This window comes from Jaculus jaculus, chromosome 10 (genome assembly GCF_020740685.1).
Source record: "Jaculus jaculus isolate mJacJac1 chromosome 10, mJacJac1.mat.Y.cur, whole genome shotgun sequence".
Taxonomy (NCBI): domain Eukaryota; kingdom Metazoa; phylum Chordata; class Mammalia; order Rodentia; family Dipodidae; genus Jaculus; species Jaculus jaculus.
This window is the reverse complement of record NC_059111.1, coordinates 3457585-3477083: the sequence shown is the minus strand read 5'-3', so window position 1 is coordinate 3477083 and position 19499 is coordinate 3457585. Positions and strand designations below refer to the sequence as shown.

The 19499-nt window shown below is 42.9% G+C and overlaps 1 protein-coding gene across 2 annotated transcripts in view; it reads left to right on the top strand.

Moving 5' to 3' along the window:
* The window catches only part of Ccpg1 (cell cycle progression 1), a 44874-nt gene that overhangs the window by 1660 nt on the left and 23715 nt on the right, over positions 1 to 19499 (top strand). For both annotated transcript variants that reach the window (XM_004662485.2, XM_045159929.1), the window contains exons 2-3: positions 13059 to 13127; positions 17716 to 17824. In XM_004662485.2, coding sequence (XP_004662542.1) covers positions 13068 to 13127; positions 17716 to 17824 — 169 coding nt within the window. In that variant the 5' untranslated portion in view covers positions 13059 to 13067. The remainder of the gene's footprint in view (positions 1 to 13058; positions 13128 to 17715; positions 17825 to 19499) is intronic.

The following is a 19499-nucleotide window of genomic DNA, read 5'->3' as shown; positions in this document are numbered from 1 at the left end:
GGACCTTGGTTCGGTTCCCCAGGTCCCACCTAAGCTAGATGTCAGTGTGGAACATGTATGTGGAGTTCATTTGTAGTGGCTGGAAGCCCTGGTTTGCCCATTCTCTCTCTCTCTTTGCTTCTTTCTCCCACTCAAATAAATAAATAAAAATAAGATGTTGGGGCTAACCCAGCGGTTAAGGTGCTTGCCTACAAAACCTAAAGACCTGAGTTCTATCCCCCAGTACCCACATAAAGCCAGATGCACAAAAAGGGGGCACATGCATCTGGAGTTTGTTTTCAGTGGGTAGAGTCCCTGCTGTGCCCATTTGCCCTCTCTCTGCTGGCAAATAAATATAAAAAAATATTAAAAATATAACCCTTTAACCAATTCTATACACTAGATCATGGAGCAGGCAATTGTATTTGGAATTTGTATTGGAAGTAAGCTCACTGGATTTTACCATTGTAAAAGTGATTCTCCAGGTGGGAAGCTGTACACGAGTTATTTTTCTTTATGCTTTACTGTATTTTGTAAAGGTTCTGTTAAAAAGAAAAAAGGTGCAGCAGTTCCATTTCTGTGGAACCCTTTACTTTTGACCAACTAGCTATGCAGCTAAGGGTGACCTTGAACTCCTAATCTTCCTGCCTCCATTCCTATGGAATGCAACTTTTTTTGGGGAGGTAGAGTTTCCCTGTAGCCCAAGCTGACCTGGAATTCACTATGTAGTCTCAGGGTGGCCTCACAGATCCTCCTACCTCTGCCTCCCCAGTGCTGGTATCAAAGGCGAGCTCCACCACTCTGGGATCTTCACAGCTTTTAAAAAGAAATAAACAAGCTGGCCAGGTGGCCCAAGCCTGTAATCTCAGTCCACTGGAGGCTGAGGCAATAGGATTGAAAATTCAAGGTCAGTCCAGGCTCCATAGAGGGGGGAAAAAAAGCAGTAACAGCAAACAGGTGTAGCTGGAAGTGGTGATGCAGGCCTGTCCTCTTAGTACTCAGGAGGCTGTGGCAGGAAGCTAGCTAACTTCGACTGAAGATAAGCTGGTTACAAGACACACCTTGTCCAAAAACTGGAAACAAGCTGGGTGTGGTGGCTCAGGCCTTGAATCCCAACACTTGGGAGGCAGAGGTAGGATGTTTGAGGCCAACCAGAAACTACATAATGAATTCCAGGTCAGCCTGGGCTAGAGTGAGAGCCAACCTCTGGAAAAAAAAAAAAAAAAAAGTAGAGACAAAAATATTCTAGAGTTATTGCTGCAGAATCCATAGGCTATATGAATTTCAGTAAATATTATTTTGGTGTGAAGAGAGAATTGAATTTAGTTGTATTGGAGAGAAAGAAAACATACAAGTTATCTTTATTTTACCCTGTTTTTTGTTTTTTCGAGGTAAGGTCTCACTCATGCCCAGGCTTTTTTTTTTTTTTTTTTTCCCGCCAAGGTAGGGTCTTGCTCTAGCCCAGGCTGACCTGGGATTTACTGTGTAGTCTCAGGGTGGCCTTGAACTCATGGAAATCCTCCTATCTCTGCTGAGATTAAAGGCGTGCACCACCACACCCAGCTCCCTGGCTGACTTGGAACTCTCTGTTGTCCAAGGCTGGTCTTGAACTCACTGAGATCTTCCTACCTCTGCCGGGATTAAAGATGTGTCCCATCACGCCCAGCTAATCTTTATCTCTTTGTAGCCCAGGCTGACCTGGGCTCACTCTGTAGCCCCAGGCTGCCTTCAACTCGCAGATCTCTTACCTCAGCCTCCCAACTGCAGAAATTGTATGTACCACCATACCAGGCCTCATCTTTACATATGTTATCTTCCCTGGAGAGTAACATCAAGACTAGAGTGTTTTGCCTGTCACACAGGTATTTGTTTTTGAGGTAGGGTCTCACTCCAGCCCAAGCTGATCTGGACTCTAGCTCCAGGCTACCTCACAGCATTCTTCCTCAACTTCTGGGATCAAAGACATGTGCCACCATGCCTGGATAGTTTGATGATTTCAGTAAATAACCCTAGCCTACTGGCATCTCTGTGCAGCAGTTTCTTGTTTATTGTAAGCATTTACCTGTGAAGATATGGAAGCTAACAAACTGGATTTAGTGGTGCTTGCCTACACTCCTTGGCAGGTGGAGGTAGGAAAATGAGTTCAAGGACATTCTCCTTTACACAGGGAGTTCTAGAGCAACCTGGGCCACAAGAGACTGTCTCAAAGAGAAAAAGGAGGCAATTACAACTGCACTTTAATTTTGTTACTTTGTGTAATATTTTGGACTGTTTCTTTACTCTTACACTGGGTGCAGACAGATAAAGTGGCATAGATGGTTAATGAGTGTTTTGTTTTCTGTCATAAAGGACTCTGTTGTTCTTTCATCTAATACTGCGTGCTTATCATTATCAGCCCTAGGAATCGAGATCTGCCTCAGTCCCAACCGCCATTAGCTCATTTTATGTTTTATTTTAGTTTTAAAAAACATTTACTTATTTGCAAACATTGAGAAGGACAGAGAGAGGGAGATGGACAGAGAGAATGGGCACCAGGGCCTCTAGCCATTGAACATGAACTCCAGATGTAGGTGCCACCTGATGCATCTGGCATTACATGGGTACTGGGGAATCTAAGCCAGGTCATCAGGCATTACAAGCAAGTGCCTTAACCGCTGAGTCATCTCTGTAGCCCTAAGATCTTAATAGAATATTCTGAAGGCTTTTTAATTGGACTGTTATATTCATATTTTATTTTCTTAGCTTGTTAGAGCAGTTCAGTTTCTTTTCAGTATTTTCTTTTAATTTTTGAACAAAACCTTTAACATTTTAAATACAGGTTCAGCTATTACTAAAACTGGTAATTACTAAACTTAAGTTGGGGCAAATGGCTAGTGCAGAGTAATGCCATCCATCATTGGCCACTGTGAATGGACTGGAAAATTAACAGCCACCTTTTCAATATGTACTATTTTTAAATTTTGTATATTTTGTGTTTGATTAATGTTATGCTTTGAGTCCATTCATGGAGTCAGAAGGATTTATACTTGATGTATCTGATTTATTGTCTCACAGTATTGCTACCTAGTTATAATTATATTCTTATTCAAATTAAAGATTTTTTAAAACTGGGTCAGTGTGAGCTGCAAAGATATAAAAAGAAAGCTGTGGTTTCTGGACATGTTGAGACTGTGGACATAGGGCAGGCCTGAGACGCCTCTGCTGCTTTAAACCAGAAACTGCAGACTCATCTACCAGTGCAGAACCTCCAGAAACCCAACTGTGTATGTGGTTAAGGCAAGGAAGTTACCAATCACTTGTGTTCCTGACAGTTGAAAGATTTGACTAGATGAAAGCAAAAACACAAGTTGCTTTGAAAGAGCTATGACTAAATTATTTATTTTGTGTTCTAAGATGAACTTTAGCATTCCATTGTGGAAGGATTGCATGTAACTCACACATTTAAGTCCCCCCCATTTTAAAAAATATTTTTATTTATTTATTTGAGAGCGACAGAGAAAGAGGCAGATAGAGGGAGAGAGAATGGGTGTGTCAGGGCCTTTAGCCACTGTAAACGAATTCCAGATGCGAATTCCAGACGTGTGTGCCCCCTTGTGCATCTGGCTAACGTGGGTCCTGGGGAGTCGAGCCTTGAACCTGGGTCCTTAGGCTTCACAGGCAAGCGCTTAACCACTAAGCCATCTCTCCAGCCCTTCCTCCCTGTTTTTTTTTCCTTTTTTTTTGGTTTTTTGAGGTAGGGTCTCACTCTGGTCCAGGCTGACCTGGAATTAACTCTGTAGTCTCAGGGTGGCCTTGAACTCATGGTGATCCTCCTACTTCTGCCTCCCAAGTGCTGGGATTAAAGGCGTGTGCCACCACTCCCGGCTTCTCCCCGTTTTTTGAGGTAGAGTCTCACTGTAGCTCAGGCTGACCTGGAATTCACTATGTAGTCTCAGGGTGGCCTCGAACTCACGGTGATCCTCCTACCTATGCCTCCTGGGTGCAGGGATTAAAGACTATGCCTGACTACACATTTAGAGTTTTAAAGAAAGATTTAATATGTGGAAAGCTGTTCAGGAGTCAGTATGGCTTTCTTTGAAGTGTAGCAGGAGTTACAGTGTCCTATGCAATCAGATGAATGAAGCCAGAAGAACCCTGTCCACAAATCACAATCCCTCCATGCACCCTCAAGGTTAGACTGTAGTATACTGAAATATAAAAAGAGCATTGGCATGGGAAGTCAGTATTTTATATTGAGCAAAGAATTGAACTGCTGAGTGTCGGTGTCCAGGACCTGTAAGGAACAGCCAGTTACCTTCATGGAGTGCTGTGGCACCACACATCCCATGTGCATATGCAAGTGAAATCATTAAGTGTCCCAATGACTCAACCTGTGTAAGGAGTTTTGGCTGGTATAAGTGACTTTCATCTAGCATATTACACTTGGTGACTGTGTGATGGATACTTTCATGAGGAAGTTTGACTATGTCACACGGATTTCACTTGGTATATTGGTAGAGCATTTTCTAGGTTGAAAAAGCCCTGGCTGCCTTCCTGACTGACCTTCTGTCAATAAAGGCCCTGAAGCTGTTGGTGGCTCGTCTATGGTAGAGCCTCTACCTCTTGTCTGTGTCACGTTTAAAAAGCATGAGATGACATTAGTATGATTGAACAGGAAGTGGCTTCTTTTTAATGTATAAAGTGGGACTTGAAGTTGATTTCATGAGCAGTGAGACCATATTACATATGAAAAGGCAGGTCCTCTTGACATGGCAGGTAGTTTGTTTGTGTGAGCAGTGTTGAGACGCTGTCAGTGGTCAGCCCTGGCCATCATCCCATCTGACTGTCTGAGGTTAGCCTCAGGTTAGGGTGACAAAACATTTTTGTGAAAATAGGGTTTTAGAAATTTCGGAGATCATTTCAAGGGCTTTATCAGAGTAAGCAGCTAGTGAGAGTAAAAGGCAAACAAACATGTATGGTGTACCCTGGGTTGGTAATGCGTACTTAGTTTGTAGCTCGGATGACATCTTATTGTCTAATATTACCAGTAGAAGGCAGGATCTGCAATCAGGCACAAATTTTAAGAGGTAAGAACCTACATGGGCTGGAGAGATGCCTTTGTGGTTGAGGCACTTGCCTTCCAAACCTAAGGACCCAGGTTCAATTTTCTAGAACCCCTGTAGGCCAGATGCACAAGGTGGCACATGTATCTGGAGTTCATTTGCAGTGGCTAGAGGCCCTGTTGCACCCATTATCTTTCTCTAAAATAAAAATAAAATTTTTTTTAAAAGAAAAATAAATAAAGGTGGTAGGAGGATCACAGTGAGTTCAAGGCAACCCTGAGAATAGAGTGAATTCCAGAACAGCCTGGGCTAGAGTGAAGCTCTACCTTGAAGAACCAAAACCAAAACAAACAAAAAACCCTACAGTGTGTGAAATCCCCTGATCATCAGCTATTTCCAAATAAAGAGAAGAAAGCCAGGTGTGGTGGCACATGCTTTTAATACCAGCTCTCAGAAGGCAGAGGTAGGAGGATCACTAAGGTCACCCTGAGACTACAGAGGGAATTCCAAGAAAACCTGGATTAGAGCGAGGCACTACCTTGAAAAATCAAAAAGAAATAAAAATAAGAATAAAGAGGAGATAGCTGTACAAAAATTAGAGTGGATTGTGAAAAGGATGTGTAAAATAAGCTATTATATATATATATATAAATATATATATATATAAAATTTTATTTTATTTTATTTATTTTTTTTTTTTTTTGAGGTAGGGTCACACACTAGCTCATGGTGACCTGGAATTCACTATGTAGTCTCAAGGTGGCCTTGAACTATCTTGTGATCCTTGTATCTCTGCCTTCTAGTAACTAGTAACAACAAAACAGCAACAAAATAACAACAAAACAATAATAATAATAGCAAAAGCTGGAGAGTGGTTAAAGGCACTTGCTAGCTAAGCCTGACAAGCCCAGCTTCCATTCTCTAGTACCTGCATAAACCAGATACACAAAGTTGCACATAAGTGTGGAGTGCATTTCCAGGGACTGGAGGCCCTGTCACACCCCTACTTACTCTGCCCTCCCTTTCTCTTTCAAGTAAATAAAAAATGGGGCTTTTCTGACAATGAGAGTATCTGGTGAGGAGTATTTCCCTGCTGGCAGACATCTACATTTCCCCTCAGTGTTTTGAACTGTTACCTGTTTATAATTGTCAAAGTTTAGTTTTAGATAAGGCAGAAATCTGCCCAATTGCAAGGTGTGGTGGCACATGCCTTACTTAAACAGCGCTTTTTATTTGGTTGTTGTTTTTTTGTGGTAGGGTCTCACTCTAGTCCAGGCTGACCTGGAATTCACTATGAAGTCTCAGGGTGGCCTTGAACTCAAGTGACCCTCCTAGGAACCCTACCTCCTAAGTACTGGGATTAAAGGTGTATGCCATCATGCTAAGCAGAGCTTTTTCAAAACAACATTTTTGAGGGGGGATGTGGGGAGGGAGGAAGGGAGAGAATGTGTGCACCAGGGCCTTTAGCCATTGCAAATGTACTTCGTGGGGGTGGGGAAAGATGGCCTGTGTCTCAGGTACTGTGTTACTTGCTTCTTTCCTAGTATGTGTGATTGTTACCTCACAGCAGGAAACAGATGAAGTAAGAATGCTGGTTGTAGAACTTGTTGTCTGAAGCGGTTAGTCTGGTATATAAAGACATTGCTACATCTTGAACCGATTCCCATTCTTTAGGGTTTTTTTCATATCTGTACTTTACTCTGTGCTTTAAACTTTTTCTATTTAGTGACAAAATCTCCTGTAGTCCAAGCTGGCCTGGAACCCAGCTGATTAGCCTAGAATGACCTTGAACTTCTGATCTTCCTGCTTTTGTCTTAGTGCTTGGATTATAACTATGGGCTACCACACTTGGTTGTTTTTTGTTTGAGTGGGTTTTGATGTGTATAGTCCAGACTGGTCTCATTCCAGGTCGTCTTCCTACTTCTGATTCCCCAGTGCTGGGATTACTGACATGTTCAGTTTAGACTTTTTTTTTCCCTTTGGGAAAAAGAGGTTTATTTTGGCTTACAGTCTTGAGGGGAAGCTCCATGGTGGCAGGAGAAATTGATGGCATGAGCAGAGGGTGGACATCACCCCCTGGCCAACTTAAGGAGGACAATAGCAACAGGAGAGTGTGCCAAATACTGGCATGGGGAAACTGGCTTTAACACACATAAGCCGGCCCCCAACAATACACTGCCTCCAGGAGGCATTAATTCCCAAATATCCATCATCTGGGAACACCTAAGTTTATGGGGAACACCTGAATCAAACATCACACCACCCCCAGTACCCACATAAAACCAGATGCACAGAGTGGTACATGTCTCTGGAGTTTGTCAGCAGTGACAAGAGGGCCCTTCACACCCCCCCATTTTCATTCTTCCTCTCCCCACAAATAAATAGAAATATCAAAACAGTGGTCTTACTGCTTTAGAAGCTATACTAGAAATTAAGAGTAGTTGTATGAATACATATATATGTTGATACGTATATATGCTTATACTAATTATATTAATAATTATGCATTTTTATTTTTTTTAATTTAATTTTTATTAACATTTTCCATGATTATAAATAAATCCCATGGTAATACCCTCCTTCCCCCCCACACTTTCCCCTTTGACATTCCATTCTCCTTCATATTACCTCCCCATCTCAATCGTTGTACTTACATATATACAATACCAACCTATTAATCTTTTTGATTTTTCAGGGTAGGGTCTCACTGTAGCTCAGGCTGACCTAGAATTCAGTATGTATTCTCAGGGTGGCCTCAAATTTACAGCGATCCTCCTACTCTGCCACCCAAGTGAAGGGATTAAAGGTGTACACCACCATCCTGAAAGAGTTTTTATTTTTATTTATTTATTTATTTTTTCTCAATTTTTATTAACATTTTCCATGATTATAAAAAACATCCCATGGTAATACCCACTCTCTCCTCCCCACTTTCCCCTTTGAAATTCCATTCTCCATCAAATCCCCTCCCCATCTCAATCAGTCTCTCTTTTATTTTGATGTCATGGTCTTTTCCTCCTCTTATGATGGTCTTGTGTAGGTAGTGTCAGGCACGGTGAGGTCATGGATATGCAGGCAATTTTGTGTCTGGAGGAGCATGTTGTAAAGAGTCCTATCCTTCCTTTGGCTCTTACATTCTTTTCGCCACCTCTTCCACAATAGACCCTGAGCCTTGGAAGGTGTGATTGAGATGTTACTCAGTACTCCAGTCACTTCTTTCCAGCACTGTGATACCTTCTGAGTCATCCCAAGGTCACTGCCATCTGAAAAGAGAAGATTTTCTACCCAAAGTGAGAGTAGCATTAATATAAGGGTATAAATATTAAGAGAAGTGCTTACTGGGCAGTTTGATAAGCATAGTATATACACTTATCCAGACATCAGCAGATGTTACACCCCTAGGGCTCATGACTACCCCTGTTGTAGGTTTTCAGTACCAGGGATGTGTTTCCCCCCATGGAGTGGGCCTACAGTCCAATTGGAGGACAGTTGGTTTCCACCATGACAGACGTGCCACTATTGCACCTGTTGGCTCATTTGGCCTGGCTGGCCAATTATAAGGCTTGCAGTGTCCACTGTTGAGTATCTTCACTCGTGGTATCTCTTTCTCCCATTGAACTACATGTAGAATGGCTTCTTCCAGCTTTCTGGTCTACATGGAGGAGGTTACCAGCTCATTTCCAACAGGATTTTTCAGTGGCCTTTCAGCCCAAGTATGTGGAGTCTTCAGCAATAGGGTCTTACCATCAATTCCTGGTGGGAAACCAAGGGCCTCGGCAATGGCCTGTAATGTTTTGAGGGCATCAGGGACCTCCCTGGCCAACAACTCACTGGAGGTATCCCATCCCTGGCACTGAAAATTTTCTAACAATGATCTATGGCTACTGAGTGTTCCATTGTCCAAAACTGGAGGATTCCATATGATTTATTTGCATCCTCTTAGATTTTGATTAGCCCTCCCTCTACCTTTCTTTTACTCAATCTCTTGAGGTGTTTGCCTGCAAAGCCTAAGGAACTGTTTCATTCCCCAGAATTAACGTCAGCCGGATGCACATGATGGCACATGCTCTGGAGATCGTTTGCAGTGGCAAGAGGCCCTGGCATGCCCATTCATTCTCTCTCATTCTCATAAATAAAAAGAATAAAATATTTTAAAGCGTCGGACATGATGGCACACCCTTTAATCCTAACACTCAGGAGGCCTCAGAGGTAGGAGGATCGCTGAGTTGGAGGCCAGCCTGAGACTGCATAGTGAATTCCAGGTCATTCTGGCTAGAGTGAGACCCTACCTTGAAAAACCTCTGAGCCATCTCTCCAGCCTAACTTTTTCTGTTATGATAGAATCTCAGTTAAATGCCCAGGCAGGCCTTGAAGTTGAGATCCTTAGCCTCCTGGGCCTCAGTGGTGACAGGCCTGTGCCACCAGGCCCACTTTAGACATGGATTCATGGCAGCTGTCCAGTTTGGCTTTCTCATACAGATGATGCTGCAGCACTTGGGCCGTTTATATATACAACCTATGGTTCACTTCACTTCAGAATTGCAGAATTGTGAGCTAATAATGCCCTATTCTTCATCATGCCTCATTCTAGAAGATAAGGATATTGAAACCTTTTCTTCCTTCTTCTTAGTAAAATGTAGGTACTATACAAGGAATGATGTTGGGTACCATCATGTCAGGTAATTCGTCCCAGCTGTAGTTAATGAGGTAATGTTAATACTATTGTGTTCTTCTTACATTATCTTTTTTTTTTTTTTTTTTTGGTTTTTCTAGGTAGGGTCTCAACTCTGGCCCAGGCTGACCTGGAATTCACTATGTAGTCTCACAGCGATCCTCCTACTTCTGCCTCCCGGAGTGGTGGGATTAAAGGTGGCTTACATTTATTGGTTTGTTTGTTTTTTTTTCGAGGTGGGGTCTTGCTCCAGCTCAGGCTGACCTGGAGTTCACTATGTACTTTTGGTGGCCTCGAACTCACAACTATCCTCCTACTTTTGCCTCCTGAATGCTGGGATTAAAGCTGATTTTTTTTTTTTTTTTTTTTTTTTTGAAGTTGGTTCTCACTGTAGCCCAAACTGACTTGGAGAATTCACTCTGTAGTCCCTGGCTGGCCTCATACTCACAGTGATCTCCCTACCACAGCCTTCTGAGTGCTGAGAGTATAGGCATGCACCACCACACCTGGCTAGAAGATGGCACTTTTTGCTGTTTTTATTCTGAGACAAGGCTCAGGCTGGCCTTGAATTTGAGTACTGGGTTTTTGTTCCTGTTGACAGGTGCCATCTAGTGTTTAATGTGATGAATTCAGCCTATGACTCTTTCACTTGCCTGTGATGTTTGTCCTGGATGTTGTGGTAGCCATCTCAAAGTCATCAGTGGCAAACCAGTTTGCTGATTTTTTTCTTTTGTAACCACCCTTTTTGAAGTCTTCTGGTTTCAAAGAATTCCATTGTATGTGCTGAGGGTAGGAATTGTGTGTGATGATGCATATATTCAGCTCCTCAGGTAACCCCATCAGGCTGTAATGTGCCATCTTAGCCATTTCCCCAGCCCTGAGGGTGCTGTCTTACAAAGCTTGCCTACCTAGGATCTGTTCCTCTGTACCCATATCAAGCCAGATGCATAAAAGTGGCACATGTGTCTGTATTTTATGCAGTGGCAGAAGGCCCTCGTGCGTCCCACAGTTTATTATAATTTTTAAAAAATATTTTTTTGCCAGGCATGGTGGCACATGCCCTTAATCCCAGCACTCCAGAGGCAGTGGTAGGAGGATCACTGAGTTCAAGGCCACCCTGAGACTACTTAGTGAATTCCAGGTCAGCCTGGGCTAGAGTGAGACCCTATCTCAAAATATATATATTTTTTAATCTATGTGCAAGTTGAGAGAAATAGAAAAGAATTGGCTTCCTCAGGCCTCTAGCTGCCTCAAACTTCAGATGTATGTACTACTTTATGCATCTGGCTTTACGAGGGTACTGGGGAATCAAACCCAGGTTGTCAGGCTTCTCAGACAAGTGCCTTAACCATTGAGCCATCTCTCCAGGCCCATAATTTTTTAAACATAGATTTCTTTATTTAGAAGGGGAGAGAGAGGGCCTCTTGCCACTGCAAATGAACTTCAGACTTGTGCCACTTTGTATAGCTGGCTTTATATGGGTAGTGGAGAATTGCACCTAGGATATCAGGCTTTGTAGGTAAGTGCCTATAACTGATGAGACAGCTCTCCAGCCCAGTTTTTTACTTTTTCTGTTTGTTTTTTCAAGGTAGGGTTTCACTGTAGTCCAGGCTGACCTGAAATTCACTCTGTAGTCTCAGGATGGTCTCGAACTCATGGCAGTCCTCCTACGTCTGCCTCCTGAGTGCTGGATTAAAGGCGTGCACCACCATGCTCAGCTATTTTTTTAATTTAATTTTTATTTTTTAAGTATTTATTTGTCAAAGAGAAAGGGAGAGAGAATGGGTGCACCAGGGCCTCCAGCCACTGCAAATGAACTCCAGACGCATGTGCCACCTTGTGCATCTGGCTAATGCAGGTCTTGGGGAGTTGAACCTGGGTCCTCTGGCTTTGTAGGCAAATGCCTAAACTGCTAAGCCATTCCTCCAGCCCACTTAAAAATTTTTTTTTAAATTTATTTATTTGCAGAAGAGAGAGAGACAGAGAGAGAAAGATAATGGGCGAGCCAGGACCTCTAGCCACTCCAAATGAACTCCAGATACTTGTGTCGCCATTTGCATCTGGCTTATGTGGAATCTGGGGACTCGAACCCAGGTCCTTACTTAGGCTTTACAGTCAAGTGCATTAACCACTAAGCAATCTCAGTAGCCTCACGTCCCCCCTTGTTTTTGGTGGGGGGCAGGGCCTCACTCTAGCCCAAGCTGACTTGAAACTCACTCTGTAGTCCTAGACTGGCATCAAACTCATGGTAATCCTCCTACTTCTGCCTCCCTTGTGTGCACCACTACACTAACCCCCCCCCTTTTTAAAAGTATTTTATTTATTTATTTGAGAGACAGAAGGGGGCTGGGAAGAGAATGGATACGCCAGGACATCCAGCTGCTGCAAATGAACTCCAGACACATGCGCCATCTTGTGCATCTGGCTTACTTGGGTACAGGGCCATTGAACCTTGGTTCTTAGTCTTTGCAGGCAAGTGCCTTAACCGCTAAGCCATCTCCCTAGCCCTTATTTATTTATTTTTTATATTTTTGGTTTTTCTTTTTTATGATAATTTTCTTTTTTTGATTTATTTTTATTTATTTATTTGAGAGCAACAGAGAGAAGGAGAGAGAGAGAGAGAGAATGGGTGCGCCAGGGCTTCCAGCCACTACAAATGAACTCCAGACGTGTGCAGCCCCTTGTACATTTGGCTTACGTGGGTCCTGGGGAATCTAGCCTAGAATCAGGGTCCTTAGGCTTCACAGGCAAGTGCTTAACTGCTAAGCCATCTCTCTATCCCTTTTTGGTTTTTCAAGGTAGGGTTTCATTCTAGTCCAGGCTGACCTGGAATTCACTCTGTAGTCTCAGGGTGGCCTTGAACTCAGGATGATCCTCTTACCTCTGCCTTCTGAGTGCTGGGATTAAAGGCGTGCACCACAGTGCTTGGCTCCTTATTTATTTATTTATTTATTTATTTATTTATTTATTTTTTGAGGCAGGTTCTTGCAATGCAATCCTGGCCTGGCTTGGCTCTCACTCAGTAGCTCAGGTTGAATTTGTGGCAATCTTCCAGCCTCAGCCTCTCAAGTACTAAGCTTATGGGCATGTGCTCTGGTGCTCAGCTCTTTACCTTCTTTAAGTTCTTCCTGGTCAAAATCTGCATCTTCTTGTAGGTTCTATATTGCTATTTATTCCAGAAGTATGACTCCTGATTGTCTCCTTGTCTTGAAGGTTGGTTGTGTCGGTGATAAACCTGAGTGCATCATCTTACTTTTCATCTGCAGGTCCTTTATGCTTTAGGTCACATGTAGAGCTTTATAGCTATAGAAGTTATAAACATAAGCCCCACAACTTATATGCTTAATATGCTTTTTTATTTGTAGACCTGAGACATGTCTGAAAATTCCAGTGACAGTGACTCATCTTGTGGTTGGACTGTCATCAATCATGAGGTATGCCATTTCAACTTCTGTCATCCAAACAGTATGAGCAGTCATGTGCTTAGATTCATCAGTGATCCCCGCCTTCTTTTCACTCTTTGTTTTGATACAGGGTTTCACCAAGTTGCCCTGAGTGGTCTTGAATTCACTGTAGCCCAGACTAATTTGAACTTGTGATCCTTCTACCTCTGCTTCCTGAGTAATCAGGATTATAAACCTGTGCCACCACAGGATGTGGGGGGAGGTGGAAGGTGTTTTGAGAGAGTCTTACTGTATGGTTCTGGCTAGCCAGTAACTCTTTGTAAACCACAATGGCCTCACCTGCCTGTGGCCCCCACGTGTTGGGATATTGCTACCGTTTATTACGGTGTTTTTTTTTTTTTTTTTTTTTTTTGAGGTAGGGTTTTACTGTAGCCCATGCTGACCTGGATTCACTATGTAGTCTCAGGGTGGCCTTGAACTCATGGTGATCCTCCTACCTCTGCTTCCCAAGTGCTGGGGTTAAAGGTATGAGCCACCATGCCTGGCCTGTTACTATATTTTAATGAGCTAAACTATAAGATGTTGAGAAACAGATAATACACACTCAAGTTTGAGTCCAGTTGCCAGACACTTAAGGAAAGGATAGTGGTATGCGCTGAACATGGGCTGCACTGCAGGGTTTTGGATACATGGCTGAAAGCATCTCCCTCATTGCCGCAGAGTTTTGCTGAGCCCACAGATGTTAGACAGAGGTTAAAGGTTATTTCTTGGGCTTTGTATATGTATATCTACATTCTCCTAATTTTCTTTTGGAGGATGAGGCAGAGGCACCTTGTAAGCCAGAATGGCTTCAGAATCTGTATTAGACAGAGGTTAAAGGTTATTTCTTGGGCTTTGTATATGTATATCTACATTCTCCTAATTTTCTTTTGGAGGATGAGGCAGAGGCACCTTGTAAGCCAGAATGGCTTCAGAATCTGTACTCAGAGTGGCTTTTATCTTAATCCTATTTCAGCATCCTGAGTGTCACCATGACCAGCATTTGTTCTTTTGTTTTTGAACTTTAGTATTATTGTTATTAATTATACTTACTATTTTTGGGGGGTGAGGGTTGAGGTATGGTCTCTCTCTAGCCCAGGCTGACCTGGAATTCACTATGTAGTCTCAGGGTGGCCTCATTCTTAGCAATCTTCCTCCTGCCACTGAGTCCCCAGTGTTGGGATTATAGATGTGTGATACCACATCTGGCCTGGATCTCTTATTTATTTATTTTTGAGGCAAGCCCAGCAGACTGACCTTTTTATGAGAGAGAACAAGAGCTACAGAATTGGCTTGCCAGGGCTTCCAGACGCTGTAATTGAACTCTAGACTCTTGTGCCTCCCTGTGCCTATGTGCAGCCTTGCACATGTGTCACCTTGTGCATCTGGCTTATGTGGGATCTCCAGAGTCAAACTTGGGTTCGCAGGCAAGTGCCTTAACTGCTAAGCCCATCTCTTCAGCCCTTTTCATTTATTTTATTTTATTTTGGGGTTGGTTCTCACTCTAGCCCAGGCTGACCTGGAATTCACTATGTCGTCTCAGGGTGACCTCAAACTCACGGCAGTCCTCCTACCTCTGCCTCCTGAGTGCTGGGGTTAAAGGCGTGTGCCACCACGCCAGGCTCTTCATTTATTTTTTATATTTATTTATTTGTTTGTAAGCAGAGTGAGATAGAAAGACAGAGAGAATGGGCATGTCAGGTCCTCCTGTTGCTGAATACAAACTCCTATGCAAGTGCTGCTTTGGAACCTGGCTTGTTAGATTTTGCAGGCAAGCACCTTAATCACTGAGCCAGCCACCTCTCTTTCATTTTTGTTTATTTATTTGTTGGTTTTTTGAAGTGGATTATGCTCTAGCCCAGGCTGATCTAGAACTCACTGTGTGGTCTCAAGCAGGCCTTGAATTCATAGGGATCTTCTCACCTCTGCCTCCCGAGTGCTGGAATGAAAGGCATGCGCCACCATGCCCTGCTTATTTATTTATTTCTAGGATAGGGTCTCATTCTAAACCAGGTTGACCTGGAATTCACTATGTAGTCCTAGGTTGGCCTTGAACTCAATGCAGTTCTCCTCATTCTGCCTTTTGAGTGCTGGGATTAAAGGAATGTGTCACCACATCCATTTCAAGATCTCTTTAATCATAATTGACTTCTATTTTTTTGAGTTTTCGAGGTAGGTTCTCACTCTAGAGCAGGCTGATCTGGAATTTACTAGGTATTCTCAGGGTGGCCTTGAACTCATGGTGATCCTCCTTTCTATCTCTTCCTCAATGCTGGGATTAAAGACGTGTACCACTATGCCTGGTGACTTTTTAATTTTTTTCTCCTTTTATTTTTATTTATTTATTTTTTGTTTTTTTGGTTTTTTGAGGTGGGGGTCTCACTGTAGCCCAGGCTGACCTGGAATTCACTATGGAGTCTCAGGGTGGCCTTGAACTCACGGCAATAGTCCTACCTCTGCCTCCGGAGTACTGGGATTAAAGGCGTGCGTCACCATGCCGGGTCTAATTTTATTTTTATTTGAGAGCGACAGACAGAGAAAGAGGCAGATATATATATAGGGAGGGTGGGGAGAAAATATGAGAATATGGACATGCCAGGGCTTCCAGCAACTGCAAACGAACACCAGACACGTGCGCCTCTTTGTGTATCTGGCTAATGTGTGTCCTGGGCAATCGAGCCTCGAACCGGGGTCCTTAGGCTTCATAGGCAAGCGCTTAAGTGCTAAGCCATCTCTCTAGCCGGACTTTTCTATTTTTAACCTGTTTCTGCAAAGCTTGAATTAACTTTATAAGCCGCCTCTTGCACAAGGATAATTAAAAGTCTAGGAGGAAGCAGTACTGGGAGTCTTGGCAGGGTGTATTCTGGGTGGAGTCGGGCAGTTCAGACTACAGAGCCCTTTGCCAGGTGGCTCATTCCTGTCACACAGGAAGTTGTGTTTGTATTTGCTTTTGTTTCTTTTGGAAGCAAGGTTTTACTGTGTCCTAGGCTTATCTGGAACTCAAGGCAATCCTTCTACCTCAACCTCCTGAGTGCTGGGATTATAGATATGTGCTACCATGTCCTGCTTTTAGGTTTATGCTTTTATTTCTCTTAGTCTATATCTAGTTCTAAGTTCTACTTTTTTCTTGTTAAGGTTTTCTTTAATATTTTTCATTTTCTTTATCACCACCATTCTTATTTGAGTATAGAACTGGCCTCCCCAGCAATCCCCAAACCAATTAATTCTATTTTGACTTTCTACTTACCATTTTCCTGCCAGAGAGGCACCCTTATACTTAGAATTCACCTTCAGACTTTGATTTCATGGATTCCTTTAATGTCTCCTGTATTAAGTATGCCAGGAGAGCTCAGATGTTGGAGTTTATGAGTTGACAGAACAGATGTGGCCAGGGTCATGAGGGAGTGACTCCAATATCAAATAGGGAACAATAACCTCAGAATAAAAAAAAAAAAACAAAACAATATCTGGGGCTGGAGAGATGGCTTAGTGATTAAGGCAGTTGCTTGCAAAGCCAAAGGACACAGGTTTGATTCCCCAGGACCCATGTAAGTTAGATGCCCAAGGTGGCGCATGTGTGTGGAGATTGTTTGCAGTGGCTGAAGGCCCTGGAGTGCCTATTCCCTGTCTCTCTATTTGCCTCTTTTTCTCTCTCAAATAAATAAATTAAATAAATAAAAATATCTGAGCCCAGTGTGACATGCCTGTAATCTCAGCTCTTCAGGAAGCTGAGGCAGAAGAATTACAAGTTTGAGATCCTCCCTGGGAATATTTCAAGACTGTTTAAATAAAAAGTCCCATTTTGTAAGGAAAGCATTCTTTTATTATTTATTTGAGGAGAGAGAGGGAGGGAAAATGGGCATGCCAAGGCCTCCAGCCACTGTAAACAAATTCCAGATGCATGTGCCACCCTTGTGTATCTGATTTACTTGGATACTGAGGAGTAGAAACTGGGTCTCTAGGGTTATCAGGCAAGTGTCCTAACTGCTAAGCCACCCCTCCAGGCCTAAAGCATTCTTTTATAGGTTCATTTTCTCCATTCCCTTAAACATTTTTTTTCCCCCTGAGGTAAGGTCTCAAGCCCAGGCTGACCTGGAATTCACTATGTAGTCCCAGGGTGGCCTCAAACTCATGGTGATCCTCCTGCCTCTGCCTTCCAAGTGCTGGGACTAAAGGCGTGGGCTGCCACACCCGGCTCCCTTAAACATTTTTACTTACATTGCCATAGAAGTATTTAATTGGCTGGTTGTGGTAGCACATGCCTTTAATCCCAGCATCTAAGAGGTGAAGGTAGGGGGATTGATGTGAGTTCAAGGCCCAGCAGAGATTACATAATGAATTCCAGGTCAGCCTGAGCTCTATAGTAAGACCCACCTCTCAAAACAAAACAAAAAATAAATAAAATAAACAAAAGCAGAAAGACATATTTATTTGCATGTGGTTATTTCACTGAGTAAGTTAAAACTTGAATTTTGGTGAGTTTTGATGATGGTCTTTGGTAGTTCGGCAGTATTGGGACTTTCAATAATGGACTCATGAGCTCATATACAAATAATTGACATTATCACTCTTCTCTTAGGGTTCTGATGTAGAGATGGTGAATTCTGTCACTGCTAGTGACAGCTGTGAGCTGAGCCCAGCATGCTCCTCTCTAGAAGAATTACCAGTACTGCAGCTGGAGCAAAAAGGTGAGTTGACATATCCTGGCTTCTTTTTTTGTTTTTTCCAAAAAAATATATATTTTATTTACTTATGAGAGAGAGAGAGAGGATGTGTGCACCAGGGCCTTTAGCCATTGTACACAAACTCTAGATGCATGTGCCACCATATGCATCTGGCTTATGTAGGTTCTGGGGAGTTGAACCTGGGTCCTTAGACCTCACAGGCAAGCGTCTTAACTAACTGCTAAACTGATAAGACTGTATCCTGACTTCTGAGTGGGTTGTTTGTGGTTTTTTTTTTTTTTAGAAAGAGAGAATGGGTGTGCCAAGGCTGGTTTCGTATTCACAGTAATCCACTACCTTTGCCTCCCCTGTGCTGGGATTAAAGGCATGTGCCCTAGGCCTGGCTATGTGGTCTGTCACACCCCCTTACCCCCGTTTACTCTAGCCCAGTTAAACCTGGAATTCACTATGTAGTCATAGGTTGGCCTTCTCCCTCTGTGTGCCACAACACCCAGCTTGTTTATGTTTTTTTTTTTTTTCGAGGTAGGGTTTCACTCTAGCTCAGGCTGACCTGGAATTCACTATGTAGTCTCAGGCTGGCCTCAAACTCACAGCAGTCCTCCTACCTCTGCCTCCCAAGTGCTGGGTTTAAAGGCGTGCGCCACCACGCCAGGCTTGTTTGTGTTTTTGATACGGGATTTCACTGTATCCATAGCCTAGTCTCAATAGATATGCCCCAGGCTGGCTTCCAGTTAACTGTGTTCCTGAGGATGACTCTGAACTCCTGATCCTCCTGGCTTAACCTCCCAGAGAAGTGCTGGGCTTGCAAATGAGCACTATCTCACTTTCTTCTGCATTTTGAAGACTTTTTAAAATAAATATTTTATTTATTTGAGAGAGAGAAAGAGACAAAGATAGCAACTCTGTAGTTACATAGCCCTTTTTTTTTTGTTTATTTTTATTCATTTATTTGAGAGTGACAGACAGAGAAAGAGGTAGAGGTAGGTAGAGAGAGAGAGAGAAAGAGAGAGAGAGAGACAGAGAATGGGCGTGCCAGGGCTTCCTACCACTGCAAACAAACTCCAGACGCGTGTACCCCCTTGTGCATCTGGCTAACGTGGGTCCTGGGGAATCAAGCCTCGAACCCGGATCCCTAGGCTTCATAGGCAAGTGTTTAACCGCTAAGCCATCTCTCCAGCCCACATAGCCCATTTTATAATTGGCTTGTTTGATTTCTTATTTAATTTTTTTGAGTTCATTGTCTATCCTAGATATTAATCCTCTGTCAGATGTATAGCTGGCAAAGATTTTTTTCCCATTCCATAGCTTGCCTCTTGGCTCTATTCACAGTGCCCTTTGCCGTACAAAATCTTTGTAATTTCATGAGGTCCCAGCAGTTAATCTGTGGTTTTATTGCTTCAGCAATTGGGGGTTATATTCAGAAAGTCTTTGCCAAGACCAATATGTTGAAGGGTTTCCCCTACTTTTTCCTCTAGCAGTTTCAGAGTTTCAGGTCTGATATGAAGGTCTTTGATCCATTTGAACTTAATTCTTGTGCATGGAGAGAGAGAAGAATCTATTTTCATCCTTCTACAGATACATATCCAGTTTTCCCAGCACCATTTGCTGAAGAGGCTGTCTTTTCTTCAATGAGTGTTTTTGGCATTTTTATCGAATATTAGGTGGCTATAACTACTCG